The following is a 21655-nucleotide window of genomic DNA, read 5'->3' as shown; positions in this document are numbered from 1 at the left end:
ATTTTATATTATCTAAATATTTTATCCTATCCTATTGTGGTTTATATCATCCAGAGGATATGTTGATTTAATAATTTCTAAGTCGGACCAAGTTAGTAAATAAGTTATTGTTTGATTTAAATGCAGGGTGTGGATTTTTTTCCCATACAGTCACTTTGCTAGTTAATGTCTTTCATTAAAATGCCACTTGTTCTGATTAACTACATGAATAACATAGCGGCCAAATGAAGTGGTATTCTGAACTGTTTTCTAATGCAACTGGATAATAACAATGGTAACTCAAATCTGTGTGTAGGTGCAGTACAACCTCCTCACCCCACCATCCACTGGGCCTAGTTCTCTTCAGGAAGGTGGCAAACGCAGCAGTCTCCCTCTTTACTATGGATTCAAAGAGGTTGAGGAGAACTGGGCCAAACATTGTTCAGCAGGTAGGACCAAAACTCACCACAAACTAACTTTTGAGGATTTAAACCAATCTTAGTAATGTCACTGGTAAAATAAAAATAATTGCCACAACCAATATTTCCCAGCATTCATATCTTCCAACCTCCGCTTTTATGTTCTTCCTTCTTATCCACAAATAGGATGTTTGATACTGTTTTCATTGGTAGTGGGTGAAACATTCATGTATCCAAATTCTTTTTTCTTTAGATTCAAATGTTCAGCCCAAGTTCTACTGCGTTCTGTCCCCTGAGGTATCTGAAGATGATATCAGCAGACTAGACAGCAAGGTGAGACCTTTTCTCAAATCATTTTCATTTATACAGTTAGGTATGCTGGAGATGGTGCATGCATATAGAAATATAATTCATATATTCAATACTTGTATATCATTGATATTTTTATATGGGTTTTTTCCCCAATAGGTCTTTCCTAAGCTGTTCAACGGAACAGTTAAATATGATGAATTGTATGCAAGGCTCATTTCGCTCCTGGCAGCAGGTTCTCAGTTTGACACAGCAAGAAGACAGGAGAACAAGCCCATCACTCCTATGGTGAGAACACATCACACAAACAAAATATGAATTGTGCACCAGGGAAAGTAAGCCCAAGACATAATAAGATTGTATTAGTTTCTGTTACTTTTGGAAGTTTTGCTGATTACTTATGGGTTATATCTCTTAATATTGTTTTACCATGTTGACCTGCATCTTCTGGCAGAAATGACTTGTTATGGCCTATCTGCATATAGTATGAGGTTGAGAAATCTCTGTCGAGCACCAACAGACTAAATTAATGGTACTAAAAAGTAATCAAGAGGTGAACAAATTAATCTTAATGACATTAATCTTGTCACCTTTTTTACCCCTGATGAGTTTGCACCCCTGTAATGTTATTGAGATAGATTCTTTACTAATTTACATAGAAGAATACGTTTTAATTGATACACGCTGAGCAGCAGCAGACAGTGGCTTTGACAGCAACTGACTGCAATTTATTGAACAATGTATGTTTATCACCTGTGCACAGGAGGCCTGCTCCCTCCAGTACTACTTCCTGGTGCTGTGGAGGATTCTGGGTGTTTTACCTCCTTCAAAAGCCTACATGGAGCAGCTAAAGAATGGCTGCAGTGACCCCAGTGAGAGCGACATTCTGCACACACTCCGGTGGTCCTCACGTCTCCGGGTATCTACCTATGTGAACTGGATCAAGGTCAGTTGACAGCTGAATATACAACTGAATGCTTTTTCAGCATGAAGGGTGCCAACTATTACATATGACTTTGTTTCATCATTTTATTTTCAGCTAGGGCTGTCAAAATTAACGCATGCGATTAATCTGGAAACAATAATGTGTTCATTTTTTTTTACACGCTTGATTTATGATTTTAAATGTGTTCTATGTCCCGTATCCTGTCCTTAATCCTATTGTGTAATATCTTCAATAATTAATGTCCATTGATGTTTTGATGTATAAAATGCCTGTGTCTCATTGACAGGAACACTTGGTGAAGCAGGGAATGAAAGCCGACCAAGCAGCCTCACTAGTTGAGATGACCTCTGCTAAGTGCAGTACGGTTAAATATGACGTGGAGCTGGCAGAGGAGTACATCGCCAGACAGGTAACTATTGTAACGTCGTCACTGATGATGTGCATATTTATTGTTAGTCAGCTTCTGTCTGTACTCCGTTTTCAGCCTTTCACAGCTTTACTTTGTTTTTTGTTGCAGATTTCCACCTTCTCCAGTGTAGACCCAAACGCCATTCTCCCACTACATCAGTTACCCTCTCTGCAAGCCATCTATACACTGGATGCAGTCATCTCTAAAGTGCAGGTTTCCTTAGATGAGCACCTATCCAAGGTTGCCATCGAGGCAGATGCCCATAAATCCACTGAGATTACAAAGAACCTGCTGCCAGCCACACTACAGCTCACTGATGTTTACACAGCCTTCACCAGGTGAGAAAGAAGAGCTGATGTGGCTCATCACACACTCACCAGTTTTATCTGGCAGGCCCAAAGATGACTGAATTTGTTTGATGAATTAAGAATACAGATTAAAAGTAGATGATTAAACAAAAAAGGAACATGGTTTCCCACATGGTCTTCCACATGTTACAGAGGACAAATGTAAACATATCAGCAAATTCAAACAGAATTTACAGTGGTGAAGTTGCATGGCCTTCATGGTCCGACAACATGTCATTCAGATCATACAGTACTGAGAAACAATCTTTTTGCATATGTGTGTGTAAAATTGAATCCAATGTGTAACCTGTAAACAGGTCTTACCTACTAATGAACATCCCAGAGGAAGGAGAGAACAAGCTGACAGATGCCAAGCTCCAAGGTTACGCTGCAGTTCTGTCTATTGGATCCACTCGCTGCAAGGCCAACGTGCTCGGTATGTGGAAGAATTACTCAGAAAGAAGCACGTTCTTTCCTATAATTTGTGCACATGCAATCTAACCTTTTAAAATGAAACTTTACAGGTCATAGCATCGTGCAGAACTTACCATCGGCTGTTCAAACAATTTGTGAGACTTGGAACAGCATCCACACCAATGAATTCCCCAACATTGGCTCATGGGTAAGTGACTGAAGTTGTTACTTATGGCTCAGTTAAATTTAATCGCTGAATGTAGTTTTGCTTTTACCACCTGAACCTTCTTAAACTCTTCGTCTGACAACATGACCATAAAATGCGACATCCTACCTTTGTTCTGTTGGCTCTGTCTAATAAATGTTCAGAGCAGTTTACTGTGGTTATTTTATTTATTTGAGTGTAGCATGTAATTTTTAGAAACATTTCTTGAAATTTCTGTTTTAATGCAGACTCCTAATTGAATTTGTTGTAGGATATTAATTGTATCAGACAATACGATAAAGAGTTACATAAAGACCCTGCCAACCACGGCAAAAAATAATTTTATCAGCAATAATGAGACTAATAATCTGGTTTGTTTTCTCTCTCAGCGAAATGCCTTTGCCAATGATACCATTCCATCAGAGAGCTACATCAGTGCCATCCAAGCGGCTCACCTGGGCACACTGAGTTGTCAGTCCTTGCCTCTGGTCTCTTCCCTCAAACACATCTTACTCTCGCTGGTTCGCCTCACAGGGGACCTCATTGTGTAAGAGCTCCTGAAATCTGAATCATTTCACACATAAGCAGTGATATGTCATCAATGGAGTCTACGTGCCTGTGCTGTAGCTGCCTGTTGAAATGACTGTATGTTTGCCCCCCTCAGCACTGAGGAGCTGAATCCCTCGCAGGTTGTGCGCACTCTGCTGCCCCTCCTCCTGGAGAGCAGCACAGAAAGCGTGGCTGAGATCAGCAGCACCTCACTGGAGCGCATCCTCGGACCATCAGAGTCAGACGCCTTCCTGGCACGCATCTATGAGCGTTTGGTGACTGGGTGTTACAACATCATTGCCAACCACTCAGACCCCAACAGGTTAGTCTTGTGTAAAACATTATTAACAGCATTAATGTTTTTTTCTACTTTTCTATTTCTAAACCATTTAAACTGTCTGCTTTTTTGTTGATCTCACAAGCTTTTCTCTGATTTTCCAGTGGTTTGGATGAGTCTGTCTTGGAGGAATGCCTCCAGTACCTTGAAAAACAGCTTGAGAGCAGTCAAGTCCGTAAGGCCATGGAGGAGTTCTTCTCTTTCAGGTATGTGCTTAAGTGATAAACCAGTCCACATTGTTACACATGTGTACATCATGTGTAGTGCACCTGATTCATACTGCTTTTTATTCCAGTGGTGAGCTTGTCCAGATTATGATGGCAACAGCCAATGAAAACCTGTCAGCGAAGTTCTGCAACAGAGTGCTGAAGTTCTTCACCAAGCTCTTCCAGCTCAGTAAGTCTCCATGTTGTGAGAGTTAATTTCAATAACACGCACTTAGTGTAAAGGTAGAGTCTGGAGGTTTGTTTGTTACAGTTTGTAAACAAAACATTCAACGAAAAGGAAATACAGTCCGAGTAAAGCGCTGGAGTGGCAGGCCGATACCCGACCGTCACCGGCAACGGGAGCCTCCAGTGTTATGCTGTAACAAGTAGGAGGACCGTTGTGGTGAGCTGTGAAGTGGGTGCTAGCGGCGGATGCTAGTCGCCATCGCTAGCAGAAGTAACGTCGAGCTAGCGGGTGTTCGTGATGGCGGATAGCATCCGCTGCTAGCACCCGCTAGCATCCGGGACAGCTAGTGGGGCTAGCAGCCCTCCTACTGTGCTGCGCGGAGCTTCACCTGAGCTCTGTCATTGGCTGGAGAGAAAACACAGACTCTCCCCCCAGAAGCGTCCCCGTGCACAACAAAACAAAGCAAAAGACCAAAATACAGGCAGGGGGAGGGGGCTCTGCAGGCACAGTCACCACCACACAGGACTAGATGCCCATAGGTGATGATCAAGACAGATTTCATTTGTATAAGTTTAGCGTTTATTTTTGACCAAAAACCTCCAGACTCTACCTTTTAAAGTGTCAAAAATCAAAAAAGCTGCAACATGCCAATGCATCAGATGTCTCTGTTATCTTAAACGTCATGGTCCTGCTTTTATCCCCAGCGGAGAAGAGTCCAAACCCCAGCCTGCTGTGCCTGTGTGGCTCTTTGGCCCAGCTGGCCTGTGTGGAGCCATCTCGACTGCAGTCCTGGCTGACACGCATGACGGCCACACCACCGAAGGATTCGGAACAGCTGGAAATAGTGCAGGAAAACCGGCAACTTCTGCAGGTGCTCACCACTCATATTGTGCGCGACAACAGCCAGGTGGGAGAAGGAGTGTGCACCGTCCTCCTCAGCACACTCATTCCCATGGCAACAGACATGCTGTCCAATGGGGATGGAACGGGCTTTCCTGAGCTCATGGTCATCATGGCCACACTCGCCAGTGCTGGACAAGGGGCCGGCCACCTGCAGCTGCACAGGGCAGCTATTGACTGGCTGACCAGATGGTAAGAAACAAGTTTCACTGATATGCTGTTCCTGATTTATGCTTTTTTGGCATCAGTACTAGGTATAAAGTAAAAGACCAGACATATAAATGGTTAGTTGTTCACGAGTTACTTTTTTTTTTAAGTTACTCAAATTCTTCTTTGCAGCAAAAAGTATTTAACACAGAAGAATGTTGTGGAAAAAGTGAGCACGAACGTATCCCAAGGAAAGGTATGTTGTTAATCAGTGAATTGCCACAAATTATAAATGCTAAATTTGTCAAATTAGCATTGAATGAAAGGTTATGTCAATTTTCTGCACTTGTTCCTTGGTTTTAGCATGCAAGCATGCTGGAGTGTTCGTGCCACATCATCTCCTATTTGGCTGATGTAATGAACGCCTTGCGGCAAAGCAGTGGACAAGGTACCTCAGCACTGCTGATGGAGGGAGAAGAGAAGGCCATGGAGGTGGACTCGGACTGGGTGGAGGAACTTGCAGTAGAAGAGGATGATTCCCAGGCAGAGGACTCTGTGAGATCTCACCCCTTTATGTCTATCCTCTCTTTGATACAAAATCTCAGAAAACAGTTTGTCTGGAGCTCGCAGCCACAGACACCACCAGTCTTAGTTTGGGGATGTAGTGGGTCAATCTGCTACATGTGTTAACATTTTTATCTCCACTGTGGACCTGCAAGTAACATTATTATATTAAAAGCCTGTACCACTAGTGATTCACTGAAACATAGTCAAGCTATGCATTTAATAGTAATAGTAAATAGTGTTGTTATTTTCTTTTCTTTTTTTTTGCTCCATTAATTGCTAAATGGAACAATCCATCTTAATACATTTGTCATTGTTTGACAGGATGAAGATTCCCTTTGCAACAAACTCTGCACCTTCACCATTACTCAGAAGGAATTCATGAACCAGCACTGGTAAAGAAAAGCTCAGTGTTCCCTGTGGTTTCAGTTTAATCGTGGTCAATTTAATGGAAGCATTGATCTTTTGGTACAGTATGGAAATGCGGGTGACATCTTATCTTGACTGGCCTGATAAACTATACAGAGTCTTGCATTGTTCCTTTTTATTCTGCAGGTACCACTGTCATACCTGTAAGATGGTGGATGGGGTAGGTGTGTGCACAGTGTGCGCCAAGGTCTGTCACAAAGACCATGAGATCTCCTATGCCAAATATGGCTCTTTCTTCTGTGACTGCGGTGCCAAAGAGGATGGCAGCTGCCAGGTGAGACCGAATACCTCAGGTCATCATGGGAAGAGAACAACAGCGGTAACTTTGGCTTGCAAGTCATTCCCCCATTGACTTCCATCCAGTCATTTCATTTGGTCAGGGTTATAGCTAGCCCACACAAGTGGTCAGGAAACAAGAGAAATCATGTTAACAAATGTCTATTGTCAACATTTTGTGTACTGAAAAGGCCAGCTTTCCTAGTTAATCTTAAATGATGAATCTCTCAATGTGCATGTGACGATGTACAAACCATCAACTACATTTTACCTTCAGTTTGTTGTCAGTTTGATACGATGTGTGATAGAACTTTTGCATCTTTCTTTGTTTTTGTGATTCCAGTGCTTTATTCTTTGTTTTGATTATATTGGCTCTCAATGGTCCACGTTTTAAAATCTACTTTTTTCCAGTTTTGTAGTCATACACATTATGGTCTGAACTATCCTACAAAGGGAACAACAAAGTCTATGCTATGGGTATTCAGGAATTTTATTGTTCAGTTGATAATGCTCCAGTTCTATCAAAGGTCTTTTTCAATCAGTGACTTATTTTGCCTGTGGAGGCAGATGACATTAAGTGTGCCTCCATGCAACAGAACCTTTCTTAATACTATACACTCTATATTGTGGAGAAGCTAGCAAAGTGAACAAAAACAAGTTATTCTAATTGTAAAGCAGTAAAACAGTGATGATACTCCCATGTGAAAATCCTGTATTTGATAATACTGTTTATTATATTGATGTGAGTATGAACCCTGTTGCTGTTCTCACTGCTTTATTTCTGTGTTGTATCATCTACAGGCCTTGGTCAAACGCAGCCCCAGCAGTGGCATGGGCTCCACTCTCAAAGAGTCGTCTGCGTTCCAGAGCGAACTGCGTATGCCTGAGAGCGCTATCCGCCATCAGAACGCCTCACCCTCTGACAAGGGCAAGGTCACAATCTGTGATGGCAAATCCGGAGATGAGGACAGACCTAAGAAGAGCAGCGTGTGCAAGAGCATTGAAGGCTGCCAGGAAGAGCTGATTACACAAGTGGTGAGGGAAAATGCTTTTAAGATTTATTTTGTATGCTCAGCACTGTATATTGTGTGACTCAAACTTTTGGCTCTTTTTCAATGTCAGATGGGATCATCCACTGCAGCAGTCATACTGGAGATGCTCATGTTTCTCATGGAGGCTATCCAGACCAACTTCCAGCAGGCATCAGCAGTGGGAAGCAGCAGCCGTGCTCAACAAGCTCTCAATGAACTGCATACTCAGGACAAAAATGTGGAGATGACGGACCAGTTAATGGTATGATGAACTCTAGAGTTTGGATGGGGTTAGGAATATCACGTAATTCATTGATCATTTATTTAAACCTTATCAGAAACTAGATATTTTTTATCCTCTGTGGATTAGTTTTCTAAAATGTAGCACTTTTCCATCAGGTGCCAACACTTGGCTCTCAGGAAGGAGCTTTTGAGAATGTGAGGATGAACTACAGTGGTGACCAGGGACAAACTATTCGCCAGCTCATCAGTGCACATGTCCTCCGCCGTGTTGCGATGTGTGTCTTGTCCTCACCACATGGCCGTCGCCAGCACCTTGCAGTCAGCCATGAAAAGGGCAAGGTAAGCTGCAAAACCTAGTTACTTAGTTCATTTGTTTTTGATTCTTTTTTTAATGAGGTTGAGAGGATTTAAAATGGTTTTAAGATTTTTCCCTAAACTTGCGTTAAAAAAACAAGCAATGGTTGCAACGAATATCTACTTGTACCCTTTTCAGGAACTATGCAAATCTGGTCACTTTTCCGCTGTTTTACCAACCCTCCGCCTGGCCATGTACATTTGTTTAAAACAAAGCCGGTGAAAAATCAATGCATGGAGCGGTGGATAACGTTACGATGTCATGACGTGTTTGTGTAGTCTTAACTGTGATAAACAAAATATTGCGGGTTACGGATTACATTTGTGATGCAGGGCCAAGTACTACACTGATGTTGCAAGGTTGGTTTTCAGCCATGAGACGCCAGGTGGAAGGCAGAGAGCCTCCATTCTCACTTGTAACAAGTCACAAGTCATGTAGTTAACTGTCACAATTACTCCGGAGCTTTTAATTAGGGTAAAAATGTAGCATAGCCACAGGAAAAAACCTGCTTAGTTTCTCTTGAACTTATTTCTAAGGTTCATAGCCAATTTGTGGTGCCTTCCCATTTATAACAATCATAACATTTTTTTTTTTTTACACTACACAGATAACAGTTCTCCAGCTGTCCACTCTCCTGAAGCAAGCCGACTCGAGCAAGAGGAAGCTAACTCTGACCCGTCTGGCTTCTGCTCCAGTCCCTTTCACCGTCCTCAGTCTCACAGGAAACCCTTGTAATGAAGATTACCTCGCTGTCTGCGGCCTCAAGGTCAGACAATCACCCTCTTTTCAGTTTTTTATCATCTTTTTTGGCACACAGAATTACATTTTTTTTTTTTTAATGGAGGAATTCAGTCGAGAAATAGAAACTACAACTAATTTGCCATAATTAGAAATCACTGGAGAATCCAATTGAAGATAGACATACAAGCTATATAAGAATATTTAACAGTATACTTTTGAGATTTTGAATTGACATAGTACATAACTTGGGTGCTTTTCTTTTCCAGGACTGCCATGTGTTAACTTTCAGCAGCACAGGATCTGTGTCAGACCATCTGGTGTTGCATCCACAGCTGGCTACAGGCAACTTCATCATCAAAGCTATCTGGTTACCAGGCTCGCAGACTGAACTTGCGATCATCACAGCTGACTTTGTCAAGGTAGTATATGTGTTCACAGAAGATGCCAATTTGATGTACTTTTGAGTCAAGATTATTGACCTGCTGTTGGTTTCCTACAGTAGGTGTAATCTTTAGCATATCGTAACACTTGCAGCCATCTTTATCATATGTCTCCCTCACTTAACAGATATATGACTTATCAGTGGATGCCCTGAGCCCCATGTACTACTTCCTGCTGCCAAGTTCCAAGATCCGTGATGCTACATTCCTTTTCAACGAGGAGGGGAAGAACATTATCGTCATCATGTCTTCAGCAGGGTACATGTACACCCAGATCATGGACGAGTCTAGCAGTGCCCAACATGGCCCTTTCTATGTCACAAATGTTTTGGAGATAAACCACGAGGACTTGAAGGTACGTGGGATGTATACCTAGTTCATCAAATTATGCCTTCCAAATAGTGTGAGCCACATAAGCACAGACATGTCATTGTTTACTGCATTATTGCCACTCTACAGCACATTTCTGTCTGCATTTTCTGGATTTGTTGACTTCAATTTATCAAACTCTCAACACAGCACAACTCAAACCAGTATTTCTTGAAAGTTGTGAATGGCAGGAAGCAATGTTGAGGTAAATTCCCTTTGTGTGACTTCCAGGATAGCAATGGGCAGGTCGCTGGCGGCGGTGTGTCGGTCTATTACTCCCATGTGCTTCAGATGCTTTTCTTCAGCTACAGTCAAGGAAAGTCCTTCGCTGCCACAGTGAGCCGTTGCACCACTGACGTGCAGAGGCTCTTTCCCATCAACGTCAAAGGGTAACACTTCCTCTACAACACATATACGGTCTCTTCATTTCCTTGTCACTGCATGTTGAGCCCTCAAAGACAAATTTCTGGTCAGACAAATAAAGTTTATATTCTATTATAGTGAATGAATGGGTTACTAGAGGAAGTCTGGCCTGTGTTTTTATGTCTGTCTTGTCCTCCTGCCCCCTTTAGCTCAAACGGTGGTAGCAGTAAGGTATCCCCTGCTCTGTGCCAGTGGTCTGAGGTCATGAACCACCCAGGGCTGGTGTGCTGTGTGCAGCAGACAACAGGCATCCCACTGGTCATCATGGTCAAACCTGACACCTTCCTCATCCAAGAGATTAAAACTCTGCCAGCCAAAGCTAAGGTGATGGACATTTACTATGTTGATTAGGGGTGTCACGATTCTCCAAATCCTCGATTTGATTTGATTTTCGATTTTAGGGTCACGATTCGATTCTCGATTTTTTTTTCTTTTTCTTACAGCACAGACGCCTATGCTATTTTCAGACTAGTCTAGTCTACGATCATTGGTTTTATTCATCAAATTTTGTACAGTAAATCTTATTTCAAAAGATGGGCTACATATAAGTGATGCAATTTCCATCATGTATCACATTAGGCACTAATGGTCACATTTAAATAATTTCTTAATATAAAGGTAACGGGTAACATGAAACAAATATATTTATATCTGTACATTATCATAATTTTATTTTCATTAATTTACCGTCGTGTCTCATTATTCTCCTGATGTCGGCTTAATGTAATGTAAACAAGATTGCGCTGATACGTGAGAGTAATGTGACAGACAGCGGGACAGAGCTGCAGCTGCTGCGCTGCGATGGACCTGATCAGACTGGCGGTGGTCCACAGTCAATCAGTCCCGGATCCTCCACCGTCACCAGATCCCCCGAAAGCCCCCGCAAATAATACATCGACAAAAAGTGGCAAGTTGCACCTTTTCGTCGGCCTATTATTTGCAGGTTTTTTTTTTTTTTATCTTATAACGTCTCTGCAACATGTGCTTGTCGGTGCTGTGTAGTTAGAGCTGTGTCTCCCTCCTGTTTCCCAGGTAGGAGGGGGACAATAGCCCACCAGGGCTGGGTGATAAAACGCTATAAATTGTGAAATAACTTTTCTTCGATAGAAATATGAGACGTGGTCCATAGTTTTCATTCATCCATGTTTTGGCAAATAGCCAATGATATTGAGAGTTGCGCCGTGTCGAACCAATCATGTGGCTGGAATAGAGCCAGTCAACATGTGCATTTGTTTGGGTTGCTGCAGACGTGCACATCAGCTGACACTGCCGGTGTAAAAAAAAAAAAAAGAGAGAGAGAGAATGAGTGTTGTCTCGAAATAAAAAGTAAAGGAAAACTCGGACCAGTGACTGACAAGACGCTTGGTGCGCAATGGGGACAACAGGCAGTTGTAGCTTTTGGGGGGGGGGGGATCGTCGATCCTCTCTTTGACTTCGATGCTCGAGATCGTGACGTAATTTGGATCGATTTCGATAAAAAATCGAAATCGTGACACCCCTAATGTTGATGCATAACTGTCACTAGTAGGTTAAAACATGATCAATTACAGAAGTAATTGGGAAACATTTCCTAAGGATAACATTGGGTTACTGTTTCTTTTCCCCAGATTCAAGACATGGTAGCGATCCGACACACTGCCAGTAATGAGCAACAACGCACCACCATGATTCTTCTCTGTGAAGACGGGAGCCTGCGAATCTACATGGCTAATGTGGACAACACCTCCTACTGGCTCCAGCCCTCACTGCAGCCCAGCTGTGGCATCAGTATCATGAAGCCGGTCCGCAAACGCAAAGCGGCTGCCACCAGTGAGTGTGAAGTCAATACAACTATTATTGATGCGAAATGGATCCTAATATAGATGATTTGTACAATCAAATCATCACATCCTAACAATGGGCACAAACTCGGCCCTATCATATTTTCTATTCCCTCCTCTTGTATCTTTTGAAAGTTCATACCGACCAAGGTGCAATCAAGTTTTCATTAATATTTCTGTAATAAAGTGGAATAAAAAAGAGAAAATGTTAACTTTTCGACCACATGTGCCAATTTTAATGCAATCATTCTACCATTCTACCATCAGCCACACGATCATCCAGTCAGGTGACATTCCCAGTGGACTTCTTTGAACACAACCAGCAGCTGACAGAGGTGGAGTTTGGGGGCAATGACTTGCTGCAGGTTTACAATGGACAGCAGATCAAACACAGGCTAAACTCCACTGGGATGTATGTGGCCAACACAAAGGTAGAGACATTTTGACAAACTTGTGCTTTTTTCTTATACATTCTTAAAATATGCCATTAATTAAATCATGTAAGGGTTCAAACAGAGGGACTCATGACTCTGGTTGTTTCCTTCCAGCCTGGGGGATTTACAGTGGAAGCCGTCAACAACAACAGTTCGATGGTTATGACAGGCATGCGGGTGCAGGTGGGCACTCAGGCCATCGAGAGGGCTCCTTCCTACGTGGAGGTCTTTGGCCGAACCATGCAGATAAACCTGACAAGAGCCCGCTGGTTTGACTTCCCTTTCACCAGAGAGGAGGCCCTGCAGGCCGACAAGAAGCTGTCCATCTTCAGTAAGAGCGAGAGTGTGCTGTGATGATGCTGTCTGGTTGCTTGTACTTAAGAGGATATGTCTTGCCTGTTTCACGTAGGGATGGGTATCAAAGCTTTGTGCATTCATGAAGTTCCATATTGTGTATGGCGATATAGCCTGAAAATAATCACAATAATATTTATAGACTGTCACCCAGCCATTCCTAACAGTTACAATATAGTCAGATGACAGATCCCTATAAGTAAAATTTCACGCAATACCTCGGCATTATAAACTAGTGTCTTACAGCTGTTCCTGCTCAGCTTCCTCCAAAACAGCAGAATCCAAATGTTTTAGTTTATTGGTCAAAAAAGAGCTTATGCTATTTTGCATCATTGACATTGTAGATTCAAATCGACTTATTTTGCACTTAGTCTGCAGCTAAAGTGATTCAAAGCGACCAGGTTGAAGTGCTGTTTGGAAACCATCCTCTGATTCAGATTCATGTTCCCATTCAATTTTAAGTTGGCGCATCTGTCGACCCGGCTGGAGTCACCATGCTTGATTCAATCAAGATCTACGGTAAAACCAAGGAGCAGTTTGGCTGGCCTGAGGATCCTCCAGAGGACTTCTCTTCTGCTTCGGTGAACAATGTCTGCAGTCCCAACCTCAACCAGGGCAACGGCACCTCTGATGGAGACATAGCCACCCCCACTACCACGAGTGGCACCGTTTTGGAGAGGTATGGGCTTTCTATCTCTTGGGATCACAAGGACAACACAATTTTCTTTGGTATTGGAATTTACAGTTCCCAGTCCCGTGTAGAGAAGTAAACCACACCCATGGTTCCTTGACTTCATAATGGCCTATCTACACAATGCAGATTTTGCCATAATGTTTATATGTCTGTGCTTTTAAAACCTGTGGGTGTACAATACAATTGTGGGCACTTGTTTGATTGGTAGTTTCTTTATTGGTTTTCCAATTCAGAATTTCCATCTTATACATCACAAAAATCCACAATAGATGTTATACATTTTATTCATATCACTCACATGGTATATCTTTACACTTCATGATTGCAGCTATAAAACTTTATGGATTGAAACTGAAATTTTAACAATGGGGGTTGGGTTTCCTTTAGATTATTTAGTGCATGGCTATTGTGATGTCATCTTTTCTTGCATGCTTATCTTTTGTTCAACTGATCCATTTAATTTCACTTGTTTCTTTATGTGATCCTCACACTTTTTTTGTTCTTTTTCTTTTGCTCCCAAAAATACAATAAAAAGTTGTGAAACTGAGTCCTTATCAACCTTGGACCGGTTAGTAACTGCCCTTTCTCTGCTTGTTTGTATGGTTTTGTGCACGTGTGCCAGTTTGTGTGTCCATGCCTGAGACTGTGAACATGCCATGCACCATCTCCACGCTTGTACAGCAGCAACAAAAAACCCATTCTTTTCCTGACTACAATCATTCTTGCATTCAGTGTTACTTTTGGCATTTAGCATAGCACAGATTGCAGTGAGTTGAGATTTGGATTTTGTTTAAGTTTTTGTTTGTTTGGTCAAGTTAAGGCAAAACTGCAGTAGCTGTAGTGTTGATCTTTTTTCTTAATTTCAGGTTGGTGGTCAGTTCCCTCGAGGCTTTAGAGAGCTGCTTTGCAGTTGGCTCCTCCAATGAAAAGGTAATAAAGGCATAAAGATTTTATCCTTTTATGCCTTTAAAAGTAACAATATGTTGAATGAAAAATCCTGGATTAAACTTGTCTTGCTTGGGTGACTACCCGTCTTTAACTCTTTGTAGGAGAAAAATAAGGGTGCAGCACTGGAGTTGGCCACTCTACTCCTGTCCATGCCAACCCCCGCAGGTGTGCAGCAACAGACTAAGGGACTTCTTGCCAGTCTGCACACCAGTCGAAATGCCTACCACAACCACAAGGTAAAACCACATTCCTAAAGAACTGCATTTTGCAAACACACAGTAGGGCTTGAGACTAACAATGTCCCCATCTGCTTGCTGTTAATATGTTTGTATCAGGCTATGTATCAGTTTTTCTCTGTTGTCAGGCACTGTTGTGAAGTGGGCCATGTAGATAATATTGACTTGACGACCCTGAAGGGCTGCATGTTGCACACCAATATTTGTTTTCTAATTAAAGGCAGAGTCAGTAGGTGTGTTTGTTGCAGTTTGTACACACAACAATTCGATGTCGGTTCTTTTCGAGACAATCCTGGCTGGCAGAATGTGATAGGAGCTTCTGATGAGGTCACGCTGTGTGTATAAATTACACAGCAGTGCACAGAGATGTTAAATGTGCTTTGTCTACATCCCATTATTCCTGAATAACTAATGCAGTGCTTGTGGTCCTTTTTGATCAGGACCAGTCCTTGCTGAGTAACGCAGTACAGTGCCTAAATACGTGCACTCGTGAAGGGAGGGAACTTGACCCCGATGTCTTCCAGAGGCTTGTGATCACTGCCCGCTCCATTGCTATCATGAGACCCAATAACTTGGTCCATTTCACAGAAACAAAGTCACTACACCATGACTCTGGTAAGAGGCTTATTTGGTTGACTATACTTTCTGTATCCATTATATCATGCTGCAAAGTGTTTTGGACAGGGACCATTTATAATGACTTTGTATTGGACTTGGAAAAAAGATAATCAAACTGTCAGGCCAGAACTAACTTGTGTTCTTCTTGTCTTAATCCAGAAATGACAGAAGATGGACAAAAACATGGAGATAGCGAAAGCTGTAACTTCATCACACAGCTGATGAATAACTTCTGGAAACTTCATGCCCTAAAACCAAAGAACGCCTTCCTTGCTCCTGCTTGCCTGCCAGGTACGTGCAGATATGAAATCTGTCTAATATTTACCGATTATCAAATCTGTGCAGCTGGATGATCCTCAGTGAACATGTTTTCTTCTCACCCCGCTAAGGCCTAACTCATGTGGAAGCAACAGTAAATGCCTTGGTGGATATCATCCATGCATACTGCACATGTGAGCTGGATTACATCAATGTAGCCTCCAAAATCTACATGCAGATGTTACTATGCCCTGTAAGTACCAAACTTGTCAAGATTATCAAGATTATTATTACTGCATACTGATTGTTTGAGAATGAAAGTTGATATTAAATCACTATCATTGCAAAATATTTGTTATTTTCCAAATATAAGGAAACAATATTTTTATGCTTCTGCTGTTGAACATCACCAATGTGACCCTCCAATTACTATCACATTAATAAGAGAGCTACAGTATTTGCTGTCAGAATATGAAGTGTTTTATGGATTACTGGAGGTATTGGCAGTACAGACAGACTATCAACAGGTAACCATGGTGAATTTGAACCACTTTCAGGACACAGCCGTGAGCTTCGCTTGTAAGCAGGCTCTGATCAGAGTGCTAAGGCCAAGAAACAAACGACGACATGTGACCCTTCCATCTCCCCCACGCTCCAACACACCGATGGGTATGTTTGGACAGGCTTCATACAAACATCAATGTGTGCACTGAATTTTCACCACATAATGGCCAGAGGTGTTTTTTTTTTGTGAAGTTAAGATTCTGTCAAATTTTCTTCAACCAGGAGACAAGGATGATGATGACGACGATGATGCAGATGACAAGATGCAGTCATCAGTGCTGACTGCAGGAGAAGAGGGTAGACAGGAGAGTCAGGAGCAGAGTGAGGTGGACCATGGTGACTTTGAGATGGTGGTGAGTAAAGATCTGTGGATTGTATTTGATATGACCCTTGCATTGTTTAAACTGGTATGTTGACCAATTCTTTACACTGAAATCTGAAATTTTATATTTAAAATGATGTATTCATGTAGTGTGTAATACAGGTAAGGGATAATGTATAGTTCGGAGGTTGTTATGGAGAAATAAACCCCGACAGGTTGTATGGAACCCCGACGCGAAGCGGAGGGGTTCCATACAACATGAAGGGGTTTATTTCTCCATAACAACCGACCAACTGTACATTATCCCGCTTATTACACGGTTTACGAGTGAAATAATTAATTTGAAACATAATGTTGATCAAAATACGACTTTCATCGATTTAAAATTGCATTTAGCGAATCTGCAAGACGTACCGGTCACTTCCGCTGTTTTGCCGAGCCTCCTCCCGTTCGTGCATTTGAAGCCTTTGATAATCAATCAGTGGATCGATGGATTACCATACACGTGTTAAGATGTGTGTATTGTGTGTAGTCGTATCTGTCATAAACAAGAGATTAACTTTACTGTTTACGGGGGGCGTTTGTGTCGCGGAGCCGCGGTGCCAGCTGCACCGAGAGGAGAGCTGACACCGGGTCAGAGGCTCTGATCAGCAGGTTTGGTTTCCAGCAGAGATGTGGAAGGAGCCTCCACTCTACTTGTAACAGGTTACCAGTCATTTATCTAACATCACTATTAGTCCGAAGCTGTTTAATGACGGTAAAAATGAAACACAAGGTAAATATCCTGCATAGTTTCTCTCTTCTGTGCTGCGCTGATCAGAGCGGCGTCCCTAGCAACGGTCTGTTATACATGACGACGGTCCGTTATACAGAAATAACAGACCGCAGAACGCAGCGCTGGACCAATCAGAGAGCAGCATTCAATAGAGCCGTGTAATAAGAAGAGATAACAGACATGGTTTAAGTTATTTAAATTCATTTAATTGCTGACTGACTGTATGTCATTATCAACCATGTTCTGTTGAGATATAGTATGTTGCAGAAATTATACCAGCTTTGTTTTTCTGTGTCCTTAGTCTGAGTCAATGGTCTTGGAGACATCAGAGAATGTCAACAATGGAAATCCATCTCCACTCGAGGCTCTGCTGGCTGGAGCTGAGGGTTTCCCGCCCATGCTGGACATACCTCCTGATGCAGATGATGAAACTATGGTAGAGCTGGCCATCGCTCTCAGTCTTCAGCAGGACCAACAAGGTCAGTTGCCAGAAAATAACGACACCATTCAGGAGTGAATTTGAATTGTGTGTTTCTTCCTAGATGTCATCATTCTGGTATATGGGTGTCTTGTACCTCACATAGCTGCCTATAGCTTCATCAGGTGAAACATAATTTGTTGGTGTAATGTTTTTACTTTTTGACATTTTTAGGCAGTAGCAGCAGTGCCCTTGGCCTTCAGAGCCTTGGCCTGTCTGGCCAAGCCCCAAGCTCCTCTTCACTGGATGCTGGCACCCTTTCTGACACCACTGCATCAGGTAACAAGACCAACTCAGGATAGCATTTGCTCATATGTGACTTTTATACCTGTACGATCGCAGTGGTTTGTAAATTCGTAACAAGACGCCTAAATTGATTTTTGTCTTGCATAGAATTTCATGTCAGAATTGCTAAAATATAACAATATGTGCATAATCATTGACCATAATAAATCCTAATTTTCATAATCCAATCTGTTCACAGTTTGTGTTCTTATACCATAATTTTGAAAATAAAGCAATTATTTTTCCTCCTTTATAGTTTAACATAAAAATGTCCACAATAGATTGAACATAATAATAAATGTTGTAAGGTTAGAGTGTTTTCAATACTGCATGCTTTTCTGTATTGTTCGTGCTCAAGTGTGAACTAAGATCATGTATCCTGGCCAGATGACCGCGGTGTATTTGCTGTTACAGCTATTGCTATGATTTCAGCCCCAGCATCAGATGATGAGGGCAGCACAGCTGCCACTGATGGCTCCACACTGCGGACCTCCCCAGCTGAGCATGGAGGCAGTGTGGGCTCAGAGAGTGGAGGTTCTGCAATCGACTCTGTTGCAGGGGAGCACAGTGGTGGGTGATTCCAGGAGAAACAGCAATGACCCTGAACACAATCAAATGCGAGATACTAACTTTTTAAAGCTAGACCCTTATATGCGTATGAATTGCCATAAATCTATGAAATGCATAGATATCAGTAGACATGAAACAGTACAGAAATTCAATATCAGGATTATAGTGACCAAAATGATCAGCTTTTTCAATGCAACAGTTGTAATTTACAGATCATTAATCAAGGCACCTTGTCCACCTTTCCTTCACTCCAATTGGAGGTTATGATATTCCCGTAATCTCATATTATTAATTAAACCCAGTAAATTATTTTCCAGTTTTTATGAAAAACCTCACATCACTTTTTAATCTTGCAATAGATTCTTGATGCTTATAATCATTATATTATATCATATAAGTTTGCTTAGTTGTGCTTGTGAATGCTTGTGTGCAGTGTCGGGACGCAGCAGTGCTTATGGGGACACAACAGTGGAAGGCCACCCTGCAGGTCCTGGCAGTGTGAGCTCCAGCACTGGAGCCATCAGCACAACCACAGCACAGCAGGAAGGCGAAGGCTCAGAGGGAGAAGGAGAGACTGAGGGAGACATCCACACAAGCAACAGGTCAGACATTGTGAATATGGATGAGGAATTAAAACAAACTAGTCAGATTTTGGTGATAACAAACATCTGCCCTTTTCTGTGTTGTGAGATTTTCTCTTTTGTCCACGGGTCCATGAACTACTCTTTTTTTTTTTTCTCTCTTCGTCATTAGGCTGCACATGGTTCGTCTCATGCTCCTGGAGCGCTTGCTTCAGCACCTTTCACAGCTCCACAATGTGGGTGGTGTCCAAGCCATCCCTTACATGCAGGTTATCCTCATGTTGACCTCTGACCTGGATGGTGAAGATGAAAAAGATAAGGGAGCCTTGGATGACCTGCTTGCACAGCTCATTGCCGAGCTTGGCATGCACAAGAAGGTATCTAAAGGCTTACTCTGATAAATCACAGTTGATGTGTCACTGTTTTACTGAATCCATGCAATCTCTCCCTACAGGACGTGTCCAAGAAGAATGAGCGCAGTTCCATCAATGAGGTTCATCTGGTCATCATGAGACTGCTCAGCGTCTTCATGTCTCGAACCAAGTCTGGCTCTAAATCTTCCTCTGAGGTACACCCTGTTTTCATATCCTAACGCTCTCAGCAGATTAGCAAGATGTGTAATACCCTAGCTCTACTCTTTGTACTGAAAAAATCAAGAAGATGGATTTCATTTGTTATAGCAACATAAAACTTCTCTTGCACATTCACTAACTCTACTCCTGATGCGTTTTTTGGCGTTGCCTACTCAGTTTTGCTCATTACTTCTGGTTGCACCCTTTTCTCTTCCAGTCATCCTCCCTGATTTCCAATGCCACAGCAACTGCCTTGCTTAGCCTGGGTGCCATTGATTACTGTCTCCACGTGCTCAAGTCGCTCCTGGAGTTTTGGAAGAGTCAACAGGGTGAAGAGGAACCTGTGACCGCCAGCCAGCTCCTCCGCCCACACACAGCCTCCTCTCCTCCAGACATGAGCCCTTTCTTCCTACGCCAATATGTCAAGGTATAAGCTAACAGGAAACTTGTTTATCACCATAACATCAGAGCTTTTTATTTTGTAAGTAATATTGAATAACTGTGTTGTTCCTGGCATCAGGGCCACGCTGCTGATGTGTTTGAGGCCTACTCTCAGCTGTTGACTGAAATGGTGCTGCGGCTGCCATATCAGATCAAGAAGATTGCGGACACCAACCCTCGTATCCCACCTCCTGTCTTTGACCATTCTTGGTTCTACTATCTGTCTGAAGTAAGCTTTTGAATGTAGCACGTAGTCATTTTCATTTCCTTTTCAATGTCTGTGCTCAGATAAGAAATAAAGACCACTCTCAAATCGGTGTCCCCTTTCTTTTCAGTATCTGATGATCCAGCAGACCCCGTTCGTCAGGAGGCAAGTGAGGAAGCTTTTGTTGTTCATCTGCGGCTCCAAAGAAAAATATCGTCAGCTGCGGGATCTGCACACTCTGGACTCCCATGTGCGCAGCATCAAGAAGCTTCTGGAGGAGCAGGGCATCTTCCTCCGGGCTGGTGTGGTCACAGCCACGTCTGGTTCAGCTCTGCAGTACGACACGCTCATCAGTCTGGTGAGGATCGTCTGGGAACATGTCAAGACTACTCTTATAAAAATGCTTTTGTATGATGTGTACTCAGTATACAATATGTACATTTATTTCTGGTGTATCCCAAAACCTTCATCTGCTGAACTATTGTTAATACTCCCTTTTATGTTTCTGTTAAACTGATAAGGACTGAGATATTTATAATGTAATTTGTTTGTCTCGGTTCAGATGGAACACCTGAAGGCTTGTGCTGAAATCGCCACTCAGAGGACGATCAACTGGCAGAAGTTCTGCATGAAGGATGACTGTAAGTAGTTTTTTTTTTTTTCAGATCTTCTCAGAGACCTTTTTAAATGAAACAAAACCAGCGCAGCCCTAACTCTCCTCTTCATCCCTTGTTGTCGTCTCTGTCCAGCTGTGTTGTACTTCCTGCTCCAGGTCAGTTTCCTTGTAGATGAGGGCGTTTCCCCAGTGCTGCTGCAACTCCTCTCCTGTGCCCTGTGTGGCAGTAAGGTGCTGGCCAGCTCCTCCTCTTCGTCGTCATCGTTCTCAGGAGGAGGCTCCGCTGGTTCTGGACAGACAGGAGGTTCTCAGTCATCTCAGAGCAAGTCCTCCAGCAAAAAGAGCAAAAAAGAGGACAAGGACAAAGACAAAGATGGTGAGGTTGCACCACATCTCATACTTACACTGTGGCTGCTTGTTCAGATGATAAAGTACACAGTTTGAATGCTGGAAAAGACTCCAGTTGTGATTCATTTGACACACACTAGGTGACAGGTGTGTCTATGGCACCTGAAAGATCTAAACTCCTGCTGGTCTTATGTGATATAAATGTTTTGGGCATGTGTAATTTAAATGTTAACAGTTGAGCATTCACTAGTTAAATAAGATGAAAATGTTCTTAAAGCAATAAGACACAACATTAAACCTTTGTTTTTACC

At 42.4% G+C, this 21655-nt stretch overlaps 1 protein-coding gene across 11 annotated transcripts in view; it reads left to right on the top strand.

Moving 5' to 3' along the window:
- The window catches only part of ubr4 (ubiquitin protein ligase E3 component n-recognin 4), a 49002-nt gene that overhangs the window by 14328 nt on the left and 13019 nt on the right, over positions 1 to 21655 (top strand). For 5 of the 11 annotated variants that reach the window (XM_083975093.1, XM_083975087.1, XM_083975090.1 and 2 more), the window contains 48 exons: positions 296 to 428; positions 652 to 731; positions 867 to 995; positions 1471 to 1653; positions 1940 to 2062; positions 2171 to 2400; positions 2727 to 2845; positions 2934 to 3031; positions 3418 to 3575; positions 3693 to 3899; positions 4019 to 4120; positions 4210 to 4310; positions 5012 to 5399; positions 5547 to 5610; positions 5718 to 5909; positions 6243 to 6313; positions 6474 to 6666; positions 7425 to 7658; positions 7746 to 7916; positions 8054 to 8236; positions 8860 to 9018; positions 9260 to 9412; positions 9561 to 9788; positions 10034 to 10191; positions 10375 to 10549; positions 11833 to 12034; positions 12313 to 12476; positions 12594 to 12810; positions 13296 to 13512; positions 14063 to 14095; positions 14394 to 14457; positions 14577 to 14711; positions 15152 to 15326; positions 15489 to 15620; positions 15719 to 15840; positions 16145 to 16256; positions 16374 to 16504; positions 17550 to 17727; positions 17901 to 18005; positions 18444 to 18581; positions 19015 to 19183; positions 19335 to 19539; positions 19617 to 19730; positions 19952 to 20161; positions 20255 to 20404; positions 20511 to 20738; positions 20943 to 21021; positions 21130 to 21372. In XM_083975093.1, the coding sequence (XP_083831219.1) occupies positions 296 to 428; positions 652 to 731; positions 867 to 995; positions 1471 to 1653; positions 1940 to 2062; positions 2171 to 2400; positions 2727 to 2845; positions 2934 to 3031; positions 3418 to 3575; positions 3693 to 3899; positions 4019 to 4120; positions 4210 to 4310; positions 5012 to 5399; positions 5547 to 5610; positions 5718 to 5909; positions 6243 to 6313; positions 6474 to 6666; positions 7425 to 7658; positions 7746 to 7916; positions 8054 to 8236; positions 8860 to 9018; positions 9260 to 9412; positions 9561 to 9788; positions 10034 to 10191; positions 10375 to 10549; positions 11833 to 12034; positions 12313 to 12476; positions 12594 to 12810; positions 13296 to 13512; positions 14063 to 14095; positions 14394 to 14457; positions 14577 to 14711; positions 15152 to 15326; positions 15489 to 15620; positions 15719 to 15840; positions 16145 to 16256; positions 16374 to 16504; positions 17550 to 17727; positions 17901 to 18005; positions 18444 to 18581; positions 19015 to 19183; positions 19335 to 19539; positions 19617 to 19730; positions 19952 to 20161; positions 20255 to 20404; positions 20511 to 20738; positions 20943 to 21021; positions 21130 to 21372 (7555 nt within the window). The remainder of the gene's footprint in view (positions 1 to 295; positions 429 to 651; positions 732 to 866; positions 996 to 1470; positions 1654 to 1939; positions 2063 to 2170; positions 2401 to 2726; positions 2846 to 2933; positions 3032 to 3417; positions 3576 to 3692; positions 3900 to 4018; positions 4121 to 4209; positions 4311 to 5011; positions 5400 to 5546; positions 5611 to 5717; positions 5910 to 6242; positions 6314 to 6473; positions 6667 to 7424; positions 7659 to 7745; positions 7917 to 8053; positions 8237 to 8859; positions 9019 to 9259; positions 9413 to 9560; positions 9789 to 10033; positions 10192 to 10374; positions 10550 to 11832; positions 12035 to 12312; positions 12477 to 12593; positions 12811 to 13295; positions 13513 to 14062; positions 14096 to 14393; positions 14458 to 14576; positions 14712 to 15151; positions 15327 to 15488; positions 15621 to 15718; positions 15841 to 16144; positions 16257 to 16373; positions 16505 to 17549; positions 17728 to 17900; positions 18006 to 18443; positions 18582 to 19014; positions 19184 to 19334; positions 19540 to 19616; positions 19731 to 19951; positions 20162 to 20254; positions 20405 to 20510; positions 20739 to 20942; positions 21022 to 21129; positions 21373 to 21655) is intronic. The other 6 variants (XM_083975085.1, XM_083975092.1, XM_083975094.1 and 3 more) reach the window with 3 other exon arrangements.

The sequence above is a fragment of the Trachurus trachurus genome (genome assembly GCF_905171665.1).
Source record: "Trachurus trachurus genome assembly, chromosome: 7".
NCBI classification, from domain to species: domain Eukaryota; kingdom Metazoa; phylum Chordata; class Actinopteri; order Carangiformes; family Carangidae; genus Trachurus; species Trachurus trachurus.
Note: the sequence above shows the minus strand (reverse complement) of the source record. Positions and strands in the feature narration are given on the sequence as shown.